The sequence below is a fragment of the Filicampus tigris genome, chromosome 10 (assembly GCF_054856515.1).
Source record: "Filicampus tigris isolate MCC_2025a chromosome 10, RoL_Ftig_1.0, whole genome shotgun sequence".
Taxonomy (NCBI): domain Eukaryota; kingdom Metazoa; phylum Chordata; class Actinopteri; order Syngnathiformes; family Syngnathidae; genus Filicampus; species Filicampus tigris.
In genome coordinates, this window is record NC_141226.1 from 2,100,093 (window position 1) to 2,125,454 (window position 25,362).

At 43.8% G+C, this 25,362-nt stretch overlaps 1 protein-coding gene across 5 annotated transcripts in view; it reads right to left on the reverse strand.

Moving 5' to 3' along the window:
* LOC147140374 (phospholipid phosphatase-related protein type 4-like) overlaps positions 1-25,362 on the reverse strand; it is a 192,933-nt gene that overhangs the window by 94,593 nt on the left and 72,978 nt on the right. For 2 of the 5 annotated variants that reach the window (XM_086042677.1, XM_086042676.1), the window contains one exon: positions 452-581. The exons of the other annotated variants lie outside the window; for them this stretch is intronic. In XM_086042677.1, the coding sequence (XP_085898803.1) occupies positions 452-581 (130 nt within the window). The remainder of the gene's footprint in view (positions 1-451; positions 582-25,362) is intronic. 5 annotated transcript variants of the gene reach the window in all.

The following is a 25,362-nucleotide window of genomic DNA, read 5'->3' on the forward strand; positions in this document are numbered from 1 at the left end:
TACATTGATTTCTGGGCAATTAAAGTCAATTTGGGCTGATTCATGACATAGTGTTAAAGTGGCATAAAATATTTTATCCGTGTCACAAAACTCTATTCATTGATATCCTATATTTTGATTTTTTTTGTAACAGACGTACAATGTGTAACTTATTAAGGTCTCAGGAATGGATGGGTCTTATACTGGTTTGGCCACCGTGTGCATGTGTGTTGTTTCACACCGTGGTGCAAATGATGCCTTGGGACTTTGCGTGAATCCTCAGACACATGGAAAATTAGAGGGAACATTGCCGCTAAGTACCGGTATTGATTCCTAAGTACCGGAAATTATAACAGAAGCAGTTCAAATGTGAAATGTATCCATCCCTATGTATCATTTATCTGTATTCTATGGTTCATTGTACTAATTGAAAAAACAGGAATACAGTACACTACTGTAGGTGTTCCCTCACCAATAAAGCGAACAACTCTGCGAATGTAGGAGTTGAAATTACATCCAGCGGCACTGATGTTTGCCTCCGTCTGCATAGTCGAGGACCTCCGGGATAGATAGCAGAATAGAATCGCCTCTCCTATGAGGATCTAAACAAAAGGAAGAACAAGTAAAATAATTATGTGTAAGGATCAATGTTGGGAAAGTTTCTTCCAAAACGTAATGTATTACATATTATTAATTACTTGAATGTGAAAGTAATACTTTTCTTTACAATATTTCTGTATTTGTAGTGTAATGTGTTACTTAAGTTTAAGTTACTTTTAAGTTACTTTTTTTTAAATCGGGGATTAATTTATTTAATAAAGATTTCGACACTTTAAAATGGAAATGCAGAATTTGCTACCATACTGCAGCTGTTAAAGTGAACTTGTAATGAGCATATTTAACTATATATAGTGTGGGCTATAATATTAAATCTTTCACCTCTATGGTGGGAGATGACTACCTTTGATCAATATTTGTATCAATAAGATTTTTTTTTTTTAAATTTAAAAATTGGAACTGATATTTTGTGCAGTAAATAAATACTCCAGACTGTAAACTATAATTAAATTATCAACATTCTCAAATTAATTTACACGCAAATAATAGTGATGGGTGACGTATAATTGATAATTGGTCTAACAAAACAGGTAGATGGATGGATGGATGGATGGATGGATGGATGGATGGATAGATAGATAGATAGATAGATAGATAGATAGATAGATAGATAGATAGATAGATAGATAGATAGATAGATAGATAGATAGATAGATAGATAGATAGATAGATAGATAGATAGTGTGGTATTTGTATATAGTGCTTCAATAATGCACAATGACATGTATTTTAGTCTAGCATTTGTAAGCATATATGAAAATGGCTGTCTCGAAAATGATAGATGACGATACCAATAAAAAAAACACTTAACAACAGCTGTTCATCTGGAGAATGACCGCTGCCATAAATATAAGGGGTTATGAGTGAACCTAACTGCTGTTTGATTGAGGGTGATGTCATGCCGCCATAAATCTAGTTGTAGTAGTTTAACCTGACCGCTGTTTGAACAGAAGGTGGTGTCATGTCACAGCAAACCTAGTTGAAATGATCTAAAGAATAAAATGTTTGACGGCCCATTGGGAGCTTATATTTCCAATAAAAAGTAAGATGACATCAATATAAATCAAAATTGACCATGATGGGGTCAAACATTAGATACGATTAAGTTCAAAAGTTCTTTATGTTGCCCATAAAAAAGGGGTGGAGCCACCTGTTATGATACTGTTAAAATCGGGAGGTGCCTCTGTGCCAGGGCGTAACTGGCATTATCCATTTAGAAAAAGTTGTTTGGACAAAGACTGCATAAAACCTGCTGTAACATGCTTTGGAATTCAGACTGCTCACTTGTGCACATGTGACCGGTTCTCTGGTTTTGAATAAAACTCTGTGTGATCATCCAGCAGCTTTGACTCCTGTTCCTCTTTGAATTCAACTGATAGCCAATTTCACAGCCGTAAAGGAGACCTGTTGAAGTTGCGGCCCGACTCAGACTCCCTCTGTGTCGGGCCGGCAGGCTGACATGTCACCTGTGTTGGAGTGCGGCAGTTGCGTGGGCTGACAGGACAATAGATATATAGAGCATGTGTAACAAAATGTGCAAAAATGTGCATTGATAAAGTCAAAACTGACCTCACTAGTTTTTCTTTCCTTTTTCATAAAAAAAAATCATCATAATTATAGTAATTCAAAGTTCAGTTAGTTGTAATTCTCTTGAACCCTTAGTTGCTCCTGATGCTCCATCAGTAGGTGAATGTGAACTCAGTGTGAAGCGCTTGGAAGGAAAGGAATTACAATTGCTTTCGAACTGCAATTCCAAATGGGGACACCAGGAATCGCCAGAGCAGGCCAGGCCTTAAGCAGAATATACTTCATATACCAAGCCAAGTTCAATGCAGCACTTATGGATAAGAATGTAATATTGATGTTATCAAGATTACATTACAATGACAATGACAAACTAATGAAAAGCCTGTTTTGATACAAATGCCTTTGACTGAGATTAAGTTTTATTCTTAAGACAATACAGTGTGATTACTGTGTTAGGTCTTTCTTTTGAACAACCTTTTTCTTTGAACAAATGTTGTAAATCATTAACAACATGAATGTTTATCTTACTTAGAATAGATATTGCTTGTAACAGCGATTAAGGATAATTAGCCCATGTGTATTATCACTCTCAGAAATATCACGTGTAAAGGAAATGTAACTAATGTCATACATATTGTCTACATGAGAGGTGACTGTAACTGTGGTTGTGTGAACATTATTTTATTCTGTTTTATTGCTTAAGCATAAGAAGTGAAATGTATTTTGTCTAAAGTCTAACTTAGTGAACTATTGAACAAGAACAAAATGTTCTTAGTTGCGAGGCCTTAACGGTAAAGAGATGGCCAGCAACTCAAAAGGGGAACAACACCCTTTCTCGGCAATGATGCTATGATTTCTCGGAAAAAGCAGAACAAGAAACAGATGGCCAGCAGTTCGAGGCGAACAACGCCTTTTCTCGACAATAGAAGTACATGTTGCCATGGTTTTTGCAAAATATTAAGTAAATAGATGCTGACTGGCTGGAAAGTCCCAACCACAAGGGACTTTTCATTTGTTCAGGACTTTCCACATTTACTGGAATGTTCCATGATCTCATTGCCTGTGAGACGAGGTTATAAAAGCCAGCGTCTCGAAGCAACGGTGCTTTCTCAACCAAAAAGCGTGTGGTGCAGAAGTGTGTGTAAGACATATTCGACGGAGGAAGAAAAACGTAGTCTTTTTTCCACTTTGCAACATTTGCTCAGCCGAAAGGACTATCTTCTTTTTCTTTTTGGACATCTCTAAATTATAACAATAATAAGGTAATTCTCTGGAAGAGACACACTATTGCGCAGCTAGATTGAGCCAGTCGAGCGTCTTTAAATCTTCGTTTTCCCAAAATTATCATGTCAATAATTAGACTTTGTGTATTTCTACGACTGATCACCTTGAAGTTCACCTAAATTAGATTTAATCGCATTTAACCAATTTTATCATCACTATTTACCATCCTTACAATTTTACGGTTTATTACAATTTTGCTTTCTATCAAAGATTGTAACTGTTTGATCATTTAATCTTGCTGGGACTTTTCTGTAACAATTCCAACGTGTGATTTATTTGATTACTGATTGTATTCCACATAAAGCTGGAGTAATTATTGATTGATGATCATTGTTTGAATTATTACTATTTTCATTAAATCTCTTAAATTCTATCTATCTTTGTCATTCTTATGAACCCATTATTATTTATATCCACTCAACCTTATGTGGAAGTACAGTTACCCTGTCACAACCGGGCATAGTGCCATGATTGAAAACTAATAGTTACTCCGGCTTAATTAATTAACGAATCCGAGAGGTTCTAACAAGAACACCTAAAATTTCCTAGGTCAATAACGAATGCAATTGCTTCAAGGGATAGAGCTGCTGTGAAAAGAAAGTGTTCGTTTTATTCTCTTTTATTTTAAGCGGTTACTCTTAAAGGATACATAAATGAATTAAAACCGGATTGGCTTTCTATAACTGGGGCAGTTAGACACCTAGGCGAATCTATCTCGACACCGACTTAAAGAGCTCCCGTCCCCTCGCGTGACCGCATTAGCGCGGGCGAGGGAAAAGGAGAGTTCTGACCCTTTGAACGGAGAGTCGGCACGGGGACCTTTCCCGATTGGTCCCTCGGGTAAGCGGAATCTGACAGTGCGTATTGTAGTTTGTCCGATTGAAGTCGTCTAGCGTGATGTCATCGGCCACTGGACGGCTTTGAGGTAGACGATTTGCATTTTGATTGCGAACAACCAATCAGAATGACCACTGTTTTACACACTTCAATTGATGGCACTAAATTCATCCATCCATTATCCATACCGCTTCTCCTCACAAGGGTCGCGGGCGTGCTGGAGCCTATCCCAGCTGTCTTCGGGCAGTAGGCGGGGGACACCCTGAATTGGTTGCCAGCCAATTGCAGGGCACACAGAGACAAACATCCGCACTCACAATCACACCTAGGGGCAATTTAGAGAGTCCAATCAACTTACCATGCATGTTTTTGGAATGTGGGAGGAAACCGGCGTACCCGGAGAAAACCCACGCAGGCATGGGGAGAACATGCAAACTCCACACAGGGAGGCTGGAGCCGGGCTCGAACCCACGACCTCTGAACTGTGAGGCGGACGTGCCAGTCGACCACCGTCGGCACTAAATTAATTAAAATCATATCCAAAAAGCACAATGACTCTTATTTCCTTGCAATTTATTCGCTGCTTTTTACTTATGTTTTTTTGCTGCTTGTATTTTGAGTATGTTTTGCATTTTATTTTTATGAAACCATGACAGTGATTGGTGTCACAAAGTTGTTGTGTATTGTGTGCATACAAATGAAATGATTGAAAGAGTCTAAATGGACACATTAAAACGCTGGTATCGGATCGGCCAACTAATAAATAAAACGCAGATGCCGGTTATCGATACCGGTATCATTATTTGAATGCAGCACCCATATTTGAAAGACGCCTGCGGAAGGAAAATAGGAGGAGAAGCCTTTCCATTATTAGCGTTATTGGTCATCGGTCTACTTATGTCTAGTTTGGTGAAAAAGGTCGCTATAAAGAGATATATCGCCACATTGGAGGCAGTTGCTTGGGGGGACTTTGATGCTATCAAGAGCCTGCAATTACTTTGGGGGCATGTCGGCTGGATCTTTGAGGCCAGAAAGTATTATCAGAACAACACTACTTTTAACTGCGCTAATGTCTCAGAACCTAGCCTGTTCAATCCATTCGTGACAAAAGCCGCATGAAACAAGAACATTTATTGAAAATTGTATGCTGAAAACAGCTATCCATTCATTTTCAACACTGTTTATCCCAGTGTTTCTCAACCTTTATTGTGTCGAGGCACATCTTTCACATCGGAAAAATTCACGGGACGCCACTTAGCAAAAGGATTCACAAAAAGTATATAAAAAGGTTAATTATGTAACTTCAGTCATTTAGTAGAAGAGCATTTCATTGTTCTGCCTCTTACTATACACTGTAAAAACAAAAATTCAAATTAATAGAAAATTATTAGTGAACCTAACTCAAAAATCATTACCTTGTTATTAACACTAATCTTAAATAAGTAAGTAGAACTTTTGGGTTAGGGAACATGCTTAACTTAATGTAACCGAGTCCAGTTAAATTAGATAGAACAAGTTATTGTCCCAGGGTCCTTTGCAGGTTCTTCTAGACATACACAGACCTGCACCTTTTCGTAAGCGCGCCCCCCTTAACTCATTGGAAAAACCACGGTGGAATTTAATGGAACCTGTAAACTGGAAGTGGACCCTTTCGTCTGAACCAGTGTTACTTGGTAAGTAAACTATTTTATGAACCGCCAAAGTGTTGTTGTTGCTCTTGTTGTTGTTGTTGTTGTTGTGGTTTCACGTTATTGCGTGTCACCGCCAAGGGCTTATGTGGCATAAATACATGATGTACTCAGCAATAATGACGCCGGACTCCACAAAAGTCACTTCGTCGCATACACTGTATGGACAGGCACACAAAAGCTACCGTTAATGTTTTCTCATTGTGAAAATAATTGCGAAATTCCAATTAACCATTGGAGTATTCATTTAACTTGATAGCTTGGCTTCTCCGAACTAAGACTGCTCAATGCTTGTCCACCCCTTTAACGGCCAAAAGTCGCACTATTTTGCAACGAGTACGTTGCTGAATCAAACGCTGTTTTAGTTGTAAATATTTTTGCTTTTCCCTTATTAGAGCAGCGTCGGTTACTCTGGTTGGTTTTGTGTGGGAGATGGGACAGATTGAATCTGGCGCTTAAACTTGTCGGCTATTAACAGGCACCTCACATTGTCTGAGCTCGCTGATTTCCTGTACAGTATTTCTTGCACAGTCACCGATCATAACCTTGTATGTTGTGATGGTGTTAATTTGTGAGGAGCTTCGTCACAAATCAACCAAATGTGCCCACAAGATCTTAGAAAGTGATCAATCAATATTGTCTTTAATTTTGTGTCCGTCAGTTCACGTGATCACGTGTTTTGTATCTCGCGTTGTTCCATAGTTTTTCCTTCTTCCGGGCTTGAGTCAGGTGCAGCCTTCCAGTTCAGCTCGATATCAGCCCAGTCTGATGATTCCTTGTTGTTTCTTATTTCATTGATGCACCTTTAAACCTTGAGTTAATAACAAAAACGTAAGTCTGTCTTCATTTACGTGTATATTTCTGTTAATGCCTGCCCGTGTGCCAGTTAGCCACATTAGCCACCTAGCATTGGGCCCCGCCGTTCGCGGCCATTAATATGGGACCATAAAGGCATGGTGCCTTACTCTATGTTGCAGTGTACTTCAATGTTGTGGCGACCGTAAGTCATTACTGGAATGACGTGGAGGTGGAATTTTGTATTGAATGTGTCTGCTTTCACATCGTCCCTAAGTGTAGTTACGTCACTAAATGTAGTTATTTTGTGTGGCCCCTAGATAGTGCCATTAATCAATCAATCAATCACATTTTATTTATATAGCACTTTTCATACATAAAAATGCAACTCAAAGTGCTTTAAAACATTCAAAGCAAAACATAGAATTATCTTCAATCAAAAGAAAAGATAAATTATTTAAAAGTTGTTGAAAGCCAAACTAAAAAGGTGTGTCTTGAGCTTCCTCTTAAAAATATCAACAGTCTCTGCAGACCTGACATCCTCTGGCAGGCTATTCCAAAGGTGAGGACCAAAACGGCATTTTGGTCCTCACCCTTGGAATAAATAAAAGGCCGGCGCCAGAGGACCTCAGGATCCGCGCGGGCTGGTATGATAAAAGCAAATCAGATAAATAAGATGGCCCAAGACCATTAACACATTTATAAACTAATAAAAGTACTTTAAAATCGATCCTGAAACACACAGGGAGCCAATGCAGCAATTTCAAAACTGGCGTAATGTGCTCCCGCCCTCTGGTTCTCGTCAGCACCCGAGCGGCTGAATTCTGCAGTAGTTGCAGTGGTGAAATGCTCTTTTTCGGGAGGCCAGAGAGCAGGGCATTACAGTAATCTAAACGACAGGAAATAAAGGCATGCATCAGCACTTCCGTGTTAGCCTGAGAGAGAAACGGGCGGACTCTGGCGATATTCTTAAGGTGATAAAAACCAATCTTGGTTACATTTTTAATATGAGGAATAAAACTGAGCTCAGAGTCAAAAATGACGCCAAGGTTCTTCACACAGTGTGAGGGATTAAAAATGTGTAGTTTTGGTAAAAGCTTCTCTCTCTGACCTTCGGGACCGATAACTAAAACCTCAGTCTTGTCCTGATTGAGCTGTAGGAAATTATCTGCCATCCATGACTTGATATCTAAAATGCAATTTAAAAGGGTATCAATGGGTCCTGTGTCATCAGGAGACACGGCAATATACAGCTGCGTGTCATCAGCATAGCTGTGAAAGCTGATGCCGTGTCCCCTGATGACATCCCCGAGGGGAAGCATATAAAGATTAAAAAGTAGGGGGCCTAAAATCGAACCTTGAGGAACCCCACATTTAATTTCATGAGTTTTAGAGGAACAAGTATCCATACTTACAAAGAAATATCGGTCTGTGAGATAGGAATAAAACCAGTCAAAAACAGTACCAGAGATGCCCACTAGATTTTTAAGTCTATTTAATAAAATTTGGTGATCTACTGTATCAAAAGCAGCGCTTAGATCCAGTAGCACCAAGACTGTGAGTTTTCTCACGTCTGCAGTGCACCTAATATCATTTAAAATCCTTAAAAGAGCAGTCTTCGTACTGTGGTTCATCCTAAAACCAGATTGATATTTCTCCAAAATATTATTTGTATTTAAAAAATGATTCAACTGGATGAAAACCAGTTTTTCTAAAATCTTACTTAAAAACGGTAAGTTGGATACGGGTCTGTAATTATTAAAAACGCTCGGGTCAGAACCGCTCTTCTCCAGAAGGGGCTTCACCACCGCCGTTTTAAAGGCAGCGGGGAAGACGCCTGTCTGAAGAGAGCAATTGACTATATTTAAAATTTGTTCTTCAAAAAATCCATAAAATATCTTAAAAAGAAATGTGGGAATTGGATCCAAAAGGCAGGTTGTTGGGTTTACCTGGGAGAAAACTCGAACAAGTGTCCTTGCATCAACCAGGGCAAAACTTTCCAGCGTTTCATCATGTAAATATGATTGTCCGGGTTTATTAAAACTTTTATTAAAACGGGCTAAAAGACTGGATCTTATGTCATCGATTTTACTTCTGAAGTGGTCTGCAAAGTTCTCACAGAGAGCATCTGTTGGTCTCTGTGGGGACTTATTAAAATCAGAACTAGTTAAAAGTTCAAAGGTGGAGAAGAGAACCCTGGGGTTGTTTTTATTGACTGTAATGAGGTTTGAGAAATAGGAAGATCTTGCCAGTTTTACTGTTTTATTGTAGGATTTCAGTTGTTCGCATAAAATTTCATAGTGTACTGTAAGTTTACTTTTTCTCCACCTCCTCTCTGCACTCCTGCATTTTCTCTTTGATATTTTGATAGCATTGTTTCTCCATTACACTGTCAGTTATTTGTGATTGTTTAAGTTACTTTCATTTCATGCATATATTTGGAACGCGAGCATTTGGACAGTATATCTCATAGATATATTATGAAAATTATTTGTAATATTGAATGTTGGTGCTAATTCCTATTTTCCCTTATTTTGCAGACTCAATCTACCCACACTCAATCCGTCAACAATCTATCTATCAACAATCTATCTATCTGTCAATCAACAATTCAATCAATCTTAATTTATATTATTTTGTGCATCAATGTATGTTCGCTTACAAGACATCAGTCCAGTAAAGGATACTTAATCGCACCTTGGAGTCCTTTCTCTTCCTGCCTGTGCTCTGACCGGCACACCACCTTGTTTACAGTTAGCCCCTTAAACGAACTAGCCTTTCGCCTCCCCAACATTTTCGTCCTTCGAGCCGGATAACTGTATTCAAGATGGACCCAGTGGAAGAGATGTATCCTGCTGTGAGACCTAAGCGACGAACCCAGCGTCCTGCTGCCCTACAGGACTATGAAGTGGATTATGTTGGATATCAGCCACAAGACTTTCCACCACCAAGTGCAATTAGAGTACCTCCAGCCCCGCAAGATTATCCAGTCCAGGCGGCTCCATTCCGGACACCATCCTCCCGACGCATGTATGGGAATGCTGCTCACTCCGAGACTCCTCAGCTAGCCCCACGTCGTCTCCAGAGAACCAACACAGAATGGGACACCCTGCTTCAGTCCACACCTTCAGTCTCGTCCTAAACCAGTTCCTACCACTTACCCCAAGCAATTAAAATAATGCAGGAGGAGAATGCAAAATTGCACCAGTCACAACAGTGGATCCAATCAGGCATAAAAGAATTGCACGAGGCTCAGAATGAGATTAAAGAACTAATAGACATTGCCCGCTCTTTGAGAACAGGAATGGCCCAGCCGTATAACCCTGCTCCAAGAACAAAGAACCTCCCGGGTGTTGTGGGCCCTGTCTCTCCCCTCAAAGCAGGCCCTAAGGAGGCAAATGATTTGCCTCTTCCGCCCTGGCCTGAACCCGACAGGCAAAGTGATATGGAATTACTCAAGATCGAAGAGGCCAGTAATAGGCCCTTTACTCGCCTTCACCTCATGACCTTGTTTACTCTTTCGAATGGCCTCCTCCACCTGCTCCATATCCATTTCCAGTGAAGGCAGTGACACACCACCTGGCACCTACTACAGCTTAGCAGCCTTTGACATTCCATATGCCTTCTACTCACAGCATCTCACCAGCCGTCTGTGAGACGACATATAGAGGCCCTAATCCTACCATCCCGAAGTTCAGCCACCCAGACCCCAGTGAATTTGCAAGATTGCGCATAGCTTTGGAAAATTTGCTTCCAGCCAATGCTACAGAGCTGTTTCGCTATCAGATACTGGTGGATCACCTCAAGTTCGAAGAAGCCAGGCTTATTGCTGACGCCTATTTGAACTCCCCCACCCCCTACACTGATAGCATGGCAGCACTCCGTGACAAATTCGGCCAACCACATCAACTTGCCCTTAGGAAAATAGCTAGTGTTCTGGAGGCCCCTGAAGTTAAGCGCGGTGACGTTGCCTCCTTCCAGAAGTTCTCCCTTCAGATACAGTCCCTAGTGGGCCTACTACAGACTCTCGGTCCAGCTGGGGAGATTGAACTCCAATGTGGCTCACATGTAGCACGCCTACTAAGCAAACTCCCTGCTGAGCAGCGCGCTGACTTCCGCCGTCACCAGTTGAGGCAATCAGGAACCAGCCACACACTACAGGACCTGTCGGACAGCCGGCATGCCAAACAAATGGTGGCCATCCTGCATGGTGCTGGCGAGCCTGCAGTACCTAATTCCATGAAGAGTGGAGCGGATAAGAGGAAGTCCAAGGCCAACGCATACTGTCCCTACTGCGAGAGCAACGAACATCATCTTAGCCAGTGTACTGAGGTTGCTAAGCTCTCCACAGAACAGCTAAAAGAGTGGATCCAGACTAACAAACGCTTTTGGTGCTGTGCACGCACCCACTTAGCTCCCCGCTGCACATTGAAGAAGCCCTGCAACCTCTGTCTGGGAAAGCACCTCTTAGCCCTTCACGAGGTGAATACTAGGACAGAGAAGGCCCCCCCAGGAAGCAGTAGTTAAGGAAGAGAGCTGTTTAGTTAGTTCCGCCTCCAGCTCTGTCTACCTTGATCGACCAGGCGCCGGGAACAGAGTCATGTTAAAGGTGTTCCCCATACTATGGGGGACAGACTCTGAACACTTTCGCGATCCTCAATGATGGGTCTGAAAGATCGATGCTATTACCAATGGGAGCCAAAGCTTTGGGCATGAAAGGCATTCCGGAAGATCTTCCTCTGTGCACCGTGAGACAGGACATTGAAGTACTTCCCGGATACACAGTGTCCTTCCGTGTCTCTTCAGTGACTAATCCTCACAGTAGCTACAAGATAGAAGGTGCATTTACAGCCAGTCGCCTCAGCCTAGCCAAGCACACCTATCCCATTGAACGCCTTCAACAGAAGTTCAGACACCTCTGTGGCTTGCCCATCCCTGCCTTCAGAGAAGTAGAGCCATCACTCGTTATTGGCTCAGATCAGCCGCACCTTTTGACACCAGTTGAAGCTGTCAGGTTAGGCCCACCCGCTAGTCCTGCTGCTGTTCACACAAGATTAGGGTGGACCCTCCAAGGCCCAGTTCAATTCATGGGGCGGCCCCCCAAGTCCGTTCAGTGTCTGTTCACCTCTTCCCCTCCCCAGCTCGAGGAGCTATACACATATGTTGAGAGGCTGTGGAAAATGGACTCAGTCCCTCACCGTCCTGAAAGAGAAGTAATATGATCCAAGCAAGACCATTGGCAGTGACTATGCTCAAAGCTAAAACCCTTCGTATGGACGTGAATGGCACCCAAAGGTACGCTACACCACTGCTTCGCCATCCAGACATGCCGCCACTTGCAGCCCCGAAGGATTCCGTAATGCCTCTGCTACGCAGCACAGAGAGACGCCTCCTGAAAGACCCTAAACAAGGTGAAGCCTATAAGAAAGAGATGCAGAAACTTAGAGTCAGGCACCGTGCATGAGGTCACGTCAGAGACCCCCCACCAAGAGGAATGGTACATCCCCCACCAGCTGGTCAGCCATAACGGGAAATCACGCCTCGTCTTCAACTGCTCCCATCAATACCTCGGACAATACCTAAACCAGTACCTACTAGTTGGCCCTACTCTTGGGGCTTCTTTGCTGGGAGTCTTGTTGAGGTTCCATGAGCGCCCCATTGCAGTAAGTGGGGATATAAAGGGAATGTTTCACCAAGTACACCTCCTTCCTGAGGATCGCCCCTTACTGAGATTCCTGTGGCGCGACATGCAGGTAGACAAACCCCCTAGAGTATTTGAGTGGCAGGTCCTACCATTTGGCACGGCCTGCAGCCCGTGTTGTGCAACCTATGCCCTGCAACGTCATGCAGAAGATCCTAGCCAACTTGACGGGGACCTGAAGTTCTCAGTGGAGAACTGCTTTTATGTGGATAGTTGTCTCCAAAGCCTGCAGACTCCAGACGAAGCCAAGTCAGTAGTTGATCGCCTCAGAACCCTACTAGCGTCATCAGGGTTCGACTTGCGTCAGTGGGCCTCTAACGATGCGAATGTCCTGAGCCACTTGCCTCAAGAAGCTAGCTCTGAGAGTCTGGACAAGTGGTTAGGCCAAGATAATGCTAACCCCCAAGAATCTACTCTAGGCCTTATTTGGAACTGGGAGACCGACTCATTGAGCTACAAACACCGACCTTTGGCCTATGAAGCGACCACTTTGAGAAACATTTATAAAGTTCTGGCCTCCCAATCTGACCCCCTAGGCTACCTGTTGCCTTACTCCACCCAAGCCAAGCTCATTGTTAGGCAGCTGTGGGATAAGCAGCTTAGGTGGGATGATACGAACCTCCCTTCTGAACTGATGCAGGCCTGGACTAGTTGGGAAGCAGAGCTCAAATGTTTGTCTGTTTTGTCTCTCCCCCGCCCTTATGTTTTCACAGGTGCCAATATGGAGGGTGCTACATACAAGGTTCACATCTTCGCCGACGCTTCAGAGAAAGCCTATGGAGCTGTAGCCTACCTGAGAACCGAAGATGACAAGGGTCGTCTGCATGTGTCCTTTATCCTTGCTCGGTCACGCGTCGCTCCCAAACGTGCACAGTCCATCCCACGCCTGGAACTCTGCGCGGCCCTCGTAGCAGCGCAGCTCGCCCAGCTCCTCAAGACAGAACTGACTCTCGCAGTGGCTCAAATGGTGTTGTGGTCTGACTACATGACGGTGTTGACCTGGCTACAATCACAGTCTTGCCGTTACAAACTCTTGTGGGAACAAGAGTGGCAGAAATTCAAGAGCTCACACAGAACTGTACTTGGCGCTATGTAGGATCCGTGAACAATCCTGCTAACGACCTGACACGGGGTAAATCCCTGAGAGACCTTGTCGGACCAAATAGGTGGTCCCAGGGACCTCCCTTCCTCCTTCAAAGTCCAGACAACTGGCCAGAGAATGCCAATACCGAGTCAGTCGAGGACCCAGCCGAGCTACGCAAGACTACTTTCTGTGCCCTGACAGTTACCTCGCTTCCAAGCCCAAGCGACCCAGTGTATGACACATGGCAGGAGTTAATCGAAGCCAAGGCCCAGGAGCTTCATGGACAAAGCTCCTCCGACCCCTCTCCAAGTGCCGAAGAGTATCAGCAAGCCAAAACGGCAGTGTTGCCCTTAATTTCGACTCCCCGAAGTCCATGTGAAACACATTTCGATTCATTCAGGCAGTGATGCTTGGATTGGGAAACAAAAACCTCCCTCCCAAATTAATCACACTGCAGAACAAGCTAATGGCGTAGGCCAGTTTGAATTGCTAAATATAGACTTTGCAGATTTTTTAAAAAACAAACAAAAAAAAGGGTAATGTTCCAAGCAAATGTTTAATGTTTAAGCGTACCTTTTATAGAATTTGTATGAGTAATTTGTTCATTGACAGTTGGTGTTTGTGAGACAGTGATGTATTCTATGTTAATTTTATGACTGCTGTTCATTTAACAACATGAAACAAATACACTGAATTATTCTATGTTAATTTTATGAGCGCTATTTAACAAACATGAAACAAATACACTGCAAATAGATGTTGATGGTTAATACACTGAGTGTTCTGCATTCATTGTTTTTTGGGGCTCATTACAGGTATAATGATCAGATTTTCTTTAATTTCTTTAATCAGCCTATTGTATATTGTAGAATTGATGTAGGTAAAAAAAAAAAAAAAAAAGTTAAATTGACCTGTATGAGTAAAACTAAAGAGAATTAAGCTTTCACAATCCCAAAATTTTAAGTTAGAGTTACTAAAATAGATTGATAAATATATACAATGTTAATTGGGTAAAGCACTCAGAATAAATAGGTTTGTGATACTAATTAATTTAAGTTAAATTGAGTACTGCAGTCCGCTGATAGTGTAGTGGTACACACGCCTGAGTTGTGTGCGGGCAGCGTGGGATCGATTCCCGCTCAGTGACAGTGTCTATGTGTGCCCTGCGACTGGCTGGCGACCAGTTCGGGGCGTAGTCTGCCTTCGCCCATTGACGGCTGGGATAGGCTCCAGCAACTCCCCGCGACCCTATATAGGATAAGCGGTTTGGAAGATGACATGACATGACATTGAGTACTGCAAACTAAAAATATATTAGTTAACGAATAAGTTGGTGAAATCTAATTTATCGAAGTTCAAGTGAATTACTTTTTTTGAGGCAACGACGGCATTTTTTTTTTTTTAGTAAAGTCAACGTATTATATTTTACAGTGTACATGGTTAGGGTTAGGGCCACAGCACAATGGTTGAGAATCACTGGGTTACCTTATTCAGGGTTGTGCCATGCTGGAGCCTATCCCAGCAACCTTCAAGCGAAAGGCAGACTACACCCTGATCTGGTTGCCACTCAGTCGCAGAGAACATATAGAGACGACCAAAGAATTACACTCATATTCACACGGTCACTGAGTGGGAACTGAATCCACACTGCTAGCACACAAGTCGGCCGAGAATACCGCTACACCATCAGTGCTCTGCTGACTTAAATTTGGGGTTAAATTATTGTATCAAAATGTTAATGTGTCTACCTTACCATTTAAATATGTTGAATTTTCTTTCTGGACAGGCACAATGATAACTGCAGCTGAAAACCACCCCCACAACATGATGCTCCCACCACCACATTTCACTGTAGGGATTGTATAGGGCAGGTAATGAGCAGTGCCTGGGTTTCTCCACACATACCGTTTAGAATGAACACCAAAAAGTTCAATCTTGGTCTCATTAGACCAGAGAATCTTATTCCTCAAAGTCTGGGAGTCCCTCATGTGTTTTTCGGGAAACTCTATGAGGGCGAGGCTTCCATTGGGCCACCCTGCCGTAAAGCCCCAACTGGTGGAGGGCTGCAGTGATAGTCTTTGTGTAACTTTCTCCCATCTCCCTACTGCATCTCTGGAGCTCAGCCACAGTGATCTTTGGGTCCTTCTTTATCTCCCTTTCCGAGGCTTTTCCCCCACGATTGCTCACTGTGCACTGTGCTCAGAGGAACCTTGAGTGCTGCAGAAATTATTTTCCAACGTTGGCTAGATCTACGCCTTGCAACAATATCTGTCTCTAATCTCCTTGGGCATTTTCTTTGACCTCAGGATTCTCATTTGCTCTGACATGCACTGTGAAGTATAACGTCTTATATAGACAGGTGTGTGCCTTTCCTAATCAGTCCAATAATTAAATACAACTGGACTCCAATAAAGGAGCAGAACCATCTCAAGGAAGATCAGAAGAAATTAATAGCATGTGAGTTAAATATGAAGGTTTTTTTGCAAAGGGTCTGAATACGTATGACCATGTACAAAAATTTGCAAAAATCTCTACATTTTTGTTTTTTTCCGTCAAGATGGGGTGCTGAGTGTACATTACTGAGAATTAAAATGACTTTTCTTGATTTTGGCAAATGACTGCAATGACACAGAAAGTGAAAAATTTCAAGGGGTCTGAATACTTTCTGTACCCACTGTAGGTCGAGAAGGATTTGCAAATCGTTGTATTCTGTTTTCATATACATTTTACACAACGCTCCAATTTGATTGGAATTGGGGTTATATGAAGGGGGCTATACTGTGGCAATGTGTAGTTCATAGAGAAAAAATTATGTTTTTGAGGGTCTAAATCAGGGGTGGCCAATTCCGGCCTTCAAGCGCCAGTATCCTGCCTGTTTTCCCACTCTCCCTGCTGGAACACACCTGATTTAAATGATCATATAATCAGCAAGGTCTGCAGAAGCTGGATAACGATCCTGTTCATTTGAATTAGGGGGTTGCACCAAGGTGACATAGAAAACATGCAGGATACTGGCCTCGAGGGCCGGAATTCCCCACCCCTGGTAAATAGAAGCGAAAACTCATGAAACTTTGTACACACATTAGGCCTGGAAAAAGTATTTATATTTTAGAGAGTTGTTGTGCTACTTAAAAAAATGTCTCAGGAGTTCGCCCTATATATTTTTAACAAAGCACTCTTGGTGGAACATTTCACCTTTATCTAAGGATATTTGGAGGTACGTAAAACAGCCCAATACCTACAAAAAAGTCTTCAGAGGTGTGGTGGATCTATGTCAACCACCACCGCTCAGAGGTAAACACCCGGCAAAAAGTTTCGAGGATTCTTTGAAACTTGGCAAAATAGACCTCACAGTGTTTGCTGGCTCACCATAGATCACATGAGGAGAAGGAGGAGACACAGGCACAGGACACAGCGGACTGGAGATGACAGGCTTCAGCAGAGAAACATGAAACACAGGGTGGACCTTGAGAGACAGAGGAAGCTGGAGCTTGACGGCCGCAGGATTAACCACAGCCTCAACTTTGAAAGGGCGAATGAACCGAGGACCCAACTTCCTGGAAACACCAGCCAGGTGCAGGTCCCAGGTGGAAAGCCACACATCCTGACAGGACGCCAAACAGGAGCCAAGTCGCTAGGGATGCCATGGAGGCGGAAAATGTCCTTAATCAGAAGATTAGCAGTCTCCAATGCCGAAGGTAACTTGGGAAGTGTGATGAAGAGGACCATCTTGGAAAATCTGTCCACTACCGTGATAACGACCGAGTTACAACATGACAGGGGAAGACCAGTGACAAAATCTAAAGCAATGTGGGACCATGACCAGAGGGAACAGGAAGCGGATGCAAAAACCCAGCCGGAGAACCATGTGACGATTTGTCACACACAGACCAGGCTGCGACAAATTTCTTTATGTCCCTAGTAAGTCCAGTCCACCAAAATCTCTGGGAGATGAGGAATTGGGTTCTGCTGACACACAGGGGGCAAGCCACCTTAGACTCATGTCCCCACATGAGTAACTCGAGTCGTAGGCCGACTGAAACAAACAGCTTGTCCTCGGTACATTCTCCCGGGACCTGTGCCTCCCTAGCAGCGCTGGCTACCCTTCTCTCCACCTCCCACTGAAGAGCCCCAACAACTCTGACCACAGGCACGATGGACTCTGGCACCCGATCCTTGGAATCAGAGCTGTGGATCCTGGACAGCGCTTAAGGCTTAGTGTTCTGCAAGCCCGGTGAGTAGGAAATGGTGAAGTCAAAACGGGTGAGGAACAGGGCCCAACGTGCCTGACAGGATTTAAGCCTTTTCGCCAAGCGAATGTTGGAGAGGTCCTGACAGTCAGTGACAACCTGGAATGGCATCTTAGCACCCTCCAACCAATGCCTCAATTTCTGTAGCGCGAAAACAATGGCCAGCAGCTCCCTATTCCCAACATCATAGTTTCTTTCCGCCGGACTGAGGCGACGCAAGAAGAAAGCGCAGGGGTGCAGCTTCTGGTTGACCGGGGATAGCTGGGAATGGACCGTCCCCACTCCTGAATCTTCGCCAACCTCAACGAAAAATGGGAAATCAGGATTAGGGTGAGTAAGAACTGGTGACTCGGTAAACAATTGTTTTCAAAGAAGTAAAAGCAGACTCAGTTTCCGGGATCCAGACAAAGGGTAACTTGATGTCGGCCTTCCACCTTGCATCTGTAATTGCTTATAAAGCGCCTATAGAAATTGGCAAATCAAAGGAATAGGGCTGTCCCGATCCAATCACGTGAACGGAAATCAGGGACAATCACGTGATTGTCAGCTGATCCGGTATTGGGTGAGAAGGATCGGGTTTTATGATTTTCTGAACATTTAAAAGGTCACAAAACTACAAAATAATCTAAATATGCAAATATATTCCCAAATAGTACAGTAGTGTCTTAATTCTTTATAACACAGTAGTGTGACTTTTTTTTTTCCCGGCGCAATGTAGTTTGTGTGCCCCACACACCCAACAGAGATGTCACTCTCCTCCGCTGTGGCTAGGAGCTGCTGTCCAACCGACAATGACTCATATTTTAGCCACACCCACTCCGGTCCCAAAGCACTAATCAAAAGAGATCCCGTATAATGTGCCATTTATGTCTCCATTAGATGCTCCGATGCCCCCGTCAGTGTACCAGAATGTGTCGGCTTCTACCCCCCCACCTAAGGTTATTGTTCATGACCCTGTATCACTTCTGCCTTCTCCAAGTCATCAGCAACTTAACCCCCATGAACAACTACATGTCCTGCAACCCCCTGCAAATGGTCTTAATGCTCCCCAAGGATCTTACCCTCAGGCCCAGGGCTATGTGGGCTATTCACAGTTGACCCACATGCCTCACGGTCCCATGTCAAGCTTCCAGATAACAAACACAAATGCCACCCCCCATAACCCTGCTCTTCCTCAGTTGCTCAAGCTAGTCCCACACCCATCTCTTACCCTCAAGGGCCAGGTGGTGCTATCCCCACACTACATACATATGTGGGGTCCCAGTGGAGGCAGCCCCAGTCCACATATCATGCCCAGCACAGTTCTCAATTACCCATTCCCACCACAGACGTCTGCCCCAGGTTCCCAACAATTGACCTATAGTAGGCTTGTGCAGACACATCAAGTAAAAAATGTTCAAGTGTTCACTAGTCATGTGGACAGCAAGATACTTATTGGATACGAGATATGCAGTACCTTTTGGAGACACTGGAGCTCTGGAATGACACCTTCGCTTTTCTAGTGTGGTGCGTCATGAAAGTGGTGAAGCGAGAAAATTAGTGCTGAACCTGTCCCCTGATGAACAGACTCCAGCGAGAGCATTTGAAGAATTGTGAGCTGAGTATAGTGATGCACAAGTTTCTTTAGACCCCCTGGCTGACTTCGATGAGTGCTGCCAATGACCTGGGGAATCGGCTTGTTCATATGCTATAGCGCTGGAAACAACCCTGAAGATTGTGGAGCAGAGTCAAAGAAGTGGCCAGACCGGGACAGTAAACTCACTCGCCAATTTCTGAGAGGGCGGGGGGGACATGTGCCTTCTTTTAAAGGACTGGAGGAGCAACACATGAACGCAAAGCCAGTCCCTAAATCCACAGCTAACACCCCCACCCACTGGGCGGAACCATAAAGGAGGGCATCATGTACTGCCACGTAAAAGACTTCCAGAGAGGTGTAGTGGAACACCTGGTCTTGCCAGAGACAATGCATAAATCAGTAAAAACAGCCCTCCATGATGACTCAGGACATGGGGTTCGAGAGAAACTTGCAGATGATAAAGGATGTACTGGCTGAGAATGTTCCAAGACATTAAAGCATGGTGTGAACAGTGCGAAAGATGCTGCCTCAGGAAGACACCCACTGCTGGCACTAGGGCTCCTCTGATTTGTATTCACAGCATTGCACCAATGGAGCTGGTTTATGTGGACTTTTTGACACTTGAAAGGTCGCAAGGAGGCATTGAAAATGTCCTGATAGTCACAGAACATTTTTCTCGTTACGTCCAAGCCTACCCCACCAAAGACCAAAAAGCCAACACAGTAGCACGAGTGCTATGGTCGAACTTTTTCTGTTGGTTTGGTTTCCCTGCAAAATTGCATACAGATCAAGGACGCAATTTTGAAAGTGCTGTGGTGAGGAAGCTGTGTAATTGTACTGGCCTCACTAAGACCCACACTACCCCTTACCACCCTCAGGGTAATGGGACCACTGAAAGGTTCAATCGTACCCTCATGAACATGCTAGGTACCCTTGATCCTCATTTGAAACCTATGAATACCTGGATTCCAGGACACATGCCTACTACACCTGTACACAACATGATTCTACTGGTTATACCCCATATTACCTTATGTTTGGCAGGCATCCCAGACTACCTGTCGACCTCGTCTTTGGGCTTAATTCCACCAGAGAGTTCTGCGGGTACAGTGATTATGTCCAAACTCTGCACGACTGTTTACCCCGGGCTTATGCTCAGGCCAATCAGACCTCTCACTGTGTTAAAGGGCAACAGAAAAAGTATTATGATAGAAGAGCAAGAAGCCAAGCCTTCAGCCCCGGGGACATAGTGCCAGTCAAGTTATGCCATGTTGATGGAAAGCAGAAACTAGGAGACAGATGGGAATCACGTCCATACATCGTGGTAAAAAACCAACCAAACATACCTGTTTATATTGCGCGGTCTGAGAATGGTGGAACTGAAAGAGTGGTGCACCGCAAACCTCCTCACTCATTGCATGTTCCTCCCTGTGCAGCAGGATTGGGGAGCAGCAAGTGAGAATGTTGGGCCGAATCCAAGTGCAAGGTATTCAGAGAATGAGTCAGATACAGAAGATGACAGGATGATGGAAGAGACTGAGGTATGGGAGGAGACTGTTTTGAATGATACAGTGGACAAACAGGATGGAGACTCAAATACAGCAGAGTTTGGCGTGGAGACAGGTCAACATGAGGAGGAGGCAGGTGATATTGTCAAGGAGGACGATTCGGCATTGGTTCCCAGTGCTACTCTGAGAAATCCAGTGAGAAACCGACATCCCCCAAACAGATTGTCTTATGAGGCACAAAGGGTGGAACTGGAGAATAATGGATAATAGAAGATGGAGAGAGGACGACAGTTGCGGCAGAGGGTCAGAACAAAAAGAGCAGCAGGCCTTGCCTAATTTGACGAACACTTAAGTCTGTAATTTTTTTCCTGTTGGTTCATTGCAGCGTCTTTGGTGGTATAGGACAAATTGAATGTGACTTTTCCAGCGCACTGTGAAATGGCTGTTTTTCATTTTCTTTGGGTTGCTTGTGATGGCAGGGACGCCATCAGTTAAAGAGGGGGTAAATGTAAGGTAGTGATTAGTAGCTGCCACAAGGTGTCGCCCTTTTGACCATCTTGTTGTTCTGGTAGATATGCATGTCTGTACTTTTTGTCCCTGTTGGGACCCAGTATTGTTGCTTGTATCTGCGCGCAGCGTCCATCTTGTGGCAGTCAGTCTTGATTTTGGAAAAGTGAGCGTGGCTGCTATTGTCCTCCATTCGTTATTATTAGTTTAATATGCTATCAATATTATGTTCAGTTAATGTTATTTTTAATGCTTGTTGCCATGCCTATTTAGTTTGTGTGAATGTCATTGAAAATATTAGTTGGGAAATTTGCTGTGTTTTGAGTTCTTGAGAAATCAAGTGTTTTGTGTTTTATGTTGTATTTTGTATTTTATATTTCACTGCACAATTGTGATGGCAATTTTCTTTGATTTTGGAAAGGGAATTAAAGCGCAATCGTCTGAGCCACAATCCGAGTCCTGTGCTGTTTTCTCTCCGCATCACCATGCGCCTACAACAACACAACACAGAGCTCAGTGCGCAGAGGCCTGCCGCAGCACGTTTGGGTTACATAACGATCCTGATTATTTCAATCAGGTGTGTTGCAGCAGGGAGACCTGGAAAACAAACAGGGCAGTGGCCCCTGAGGAACGACTTTGGACACCCCGGTCTAGATAAACAAAACAAAATGTTTAGCATGTCACGCAGTACATCATTGATTAACCATAAAAAAACTGCAGGCGCATTGGTGAGTCCAAATGGCATGACAAGACACTAAACTGACCCAAAGGTGTGTTAAATACTGTTTTCCACTTATCTCCCTCCCTTATGCGAACAAAATGGTGCCCATTGCACAGATCAAGTTTGGAAAAAAACATTGGCTGAGTACAGTTAACGGAAGCGGGTACTTATTTTTAACAGTTCTCATTGAGACCCCTATAATCGATGCAGGGCCAAAGCGTTTTGTCCTTCTTATCAACAAAAAAGAAACCTGTACCAACAGGTGCTTAAGAAGGCCGAATGAGGCCTGCAGCGAGTGAGAAGGAGATGAAACCCCGGAGCGCCCCTTGCTCAGGTTTGGATAAATGGTAAAATCTAGAATTAGGCGAAGTGGATTTAGGCACTAGATCAATGGCACAGTCATAAGGCTGGTGATGAGGAAGGGATTGAAGCCTTATCCATACCAAATACTGCACACAGATCATGATATTCTGGGGTTACTTTTGACAAATCAATTTCTTCAACGCCCTGCGATTGGCTGGCAACCAATTCAGGGTGTCCCCCGCCTACTGCCCAAAGACAGCTGGGATAGGCTCCAGCACGCCCGCGACTCTTGTGAGGATAAGCGGTATGGATAATGAATGAATGAATTTCTTCAACTTCTTTGACGGAGTACTCAGCAAAAATATTAGCAGCCATTAAAAAATGGGAATGACAAAGCGGATTCCAATTGTCTATCCAAGGTTTGTTGTGATTATGTTGTTGTGATGTTGTGATTATGTAATTCAAACCAGTCAAGCCTAAAACAAGCGGAGCTAATGGTGAAGGCATAACAAAAAGCGAATGGGCTCCTGATGGTTACTGAGCAATTTTAACAAAAGTGTCTCAGTCTGGTAATTCACGACAGCCAGGAGACGCCCGTCAAAATCATTCCCTTTTTTAGGTACGTTGAGCTTGATAACACTTTGGAGAAATTGCACCACAGAATCATCCAAAAAATTGTCATCTGCACCAGAATCGATAAGAGTCTTGACTAGGCTATCAAATGAAACAACACCATTAAGTTCAAGTCTCTTTTGGTTGGCATCCATAGCAGTTTCTTTAATTGTGTTTTCTTGCTTGGGGTACTCACAAGACCCAACAGGAGTACAGGTGTGGTCAGGAGACTAACAAGATGGAGTACCAGAATGTTGAGAGGTCATCTGACCGTTTCTGGGACTGCGGGGAACCTGATTTAGCCTCGTGGGACAACTGGCCACCTGGTGTCCCTGAAGACCACAGTATAGGCATATGTGATGCCACCTTGGTCGTGAGCATTTGGCAGCCGAAAGGTGATGACCACCTCCCAGTTGCATTGGGTCCCCTGCTGCCGTCGTGATCACCAGAGCGGTTGCAAATCCTGGAAACTGAAGATCGCTCAGGTTGATCCCAGCACCAGGCATGTGATGAAGGAACAGGACATGGACCACCAAATTCTTCCACACGCTCCCTTGCTCGATCTCAGAGTGCTTTCTTGTCAAAGCCGATTTCCGCAGCCAAAATGCGGAAGGAAATAAAATCAGCAAGTTTGGTTTCCTTGCGAACAGTCCAAGAGTCTGCTTCATGCTTCCTTCCTCTTTGACAGGGTGGTCGAAGACATTACTCATCTCTGAGAGGGAGGCAGGAAGTGAGGAACGCAACTCCGGATTATTGTTACTAGTTGCCATGGCCCAGCCAGCCTTGTTTGAAAGTTCATAAGTAAGCTACCGATAGTGGCAGTGAGAGCACTACGCCTCCCTAAGCTTCTGTAACACACTTTCATGCTGTCCAACCAATGTCCTTTGATTAGAATAAGTTGCTTAGTCTCTGCAGCGTCCGTGCTGTTGTGGCCGGAATATTCTGTTTTGTTTGTGTATGCGGAAATGTGGGCCCCAGAAAATAACAGAGGCAATAAGATCAATCAAACAATAATTTATTTAACCAAGTATGACATGAGTAAGAATAAATAATACCCAAAGAGAATCTGCAGAATGCAAGTAAGACTAACTAAGGTGATTGGGCAAAGCAAGAGAGGAGCTAGCCGCTGAAAAGGGACTACCAAATAAAAATGACTATTTTTAATATAGTAATTTAAAAGAGTATTTTTCTATAGTAAAGTAAAAGACGATTCGAGGAACACCAAATGAAATACTCAGCCGCTCGGAACACTAAATTGTACAATAGGACAGGAGCTAACCTACACCACAATAGCTAAAAACTGAGAAAAAACAAGTACCTGTAAGTACTCACTTGGACAGGACAAGACACTAGTACTGGAACATGGCAACAAGCACAATGCACACTGGCAAATGACAAGGAGAAACAATATTCCGGCAACTTGCTCTTCTCACTCCAGTGCTTATAAACTTAACTAACAATGATGACAAGCAGGTGTGTACTGGAGACTCAGCTCATCCATCTGTCCCAATTACTGAAAGACAAAAACAGATCTACAGACAAGCTGGATCATAACTTCACATCACTTCTGGGTTAACAGTTTGATGTACCGCTTGCCACCACAAGTTGTATGTGAAACTAGTGCCCCACACTGTTTACAACTGTTTGTGTCAACCAAGATAGCATTTAGCTGCCAACACAACCACCGTCGGTCACCAGACTGACAATGTGTAAACTTTTTTGATGGAGGACGAGTATTCCTCCTCTTGTCCACTTGAAGCAAATAGAAGTCATTCCTCCTGCATACAATCACAGCGAACATGCATGAGACAAGCAGTGTGTCGTGGCATTTCACATTCGGTCTGAAGTAGTGTGATATTTCACATTCGGTCTGAAGTAGTGCATTGGCGGAATCCACACGCAAGACAGGCTGGACGTGTTTCTGTTAGTCGTCAGTGAAGTGGGCATCTGTCAGCACTTGACACGGTTAAGGATGATTACAGGGACGGACGAAAACCCACTTCCGTCCTTGCTTAGTACGTCCATTTAAAAAAAAAAACTCGTCCTCTGTCCCCTTAACGCAGTGCTTCTTAAATAGTGGGGTGGGACCGCCTGGGGGGGGCGCGGTGCGATGCTGAGGGGGGCGCGTGTGACCCTGGGGAACATGCTTTTTTTCCGCCGTACTACAATAACGTGTAATTGCACATCCACTCCAGCAGTTGGCAGTGGCGCTCTAATTGCCCATTGTGCGCAGCGAGTATTAACTCCACGGTGTAGGTTTCTTTCTACGAGCTGGCGATGCGAAGTGCAGTAAACACACCCTTAGACAACATGAAGAAATTTTTAACAGCAATGAAAAGAAATGCGGAGAGAAACGAAGATAGTGATTCAAA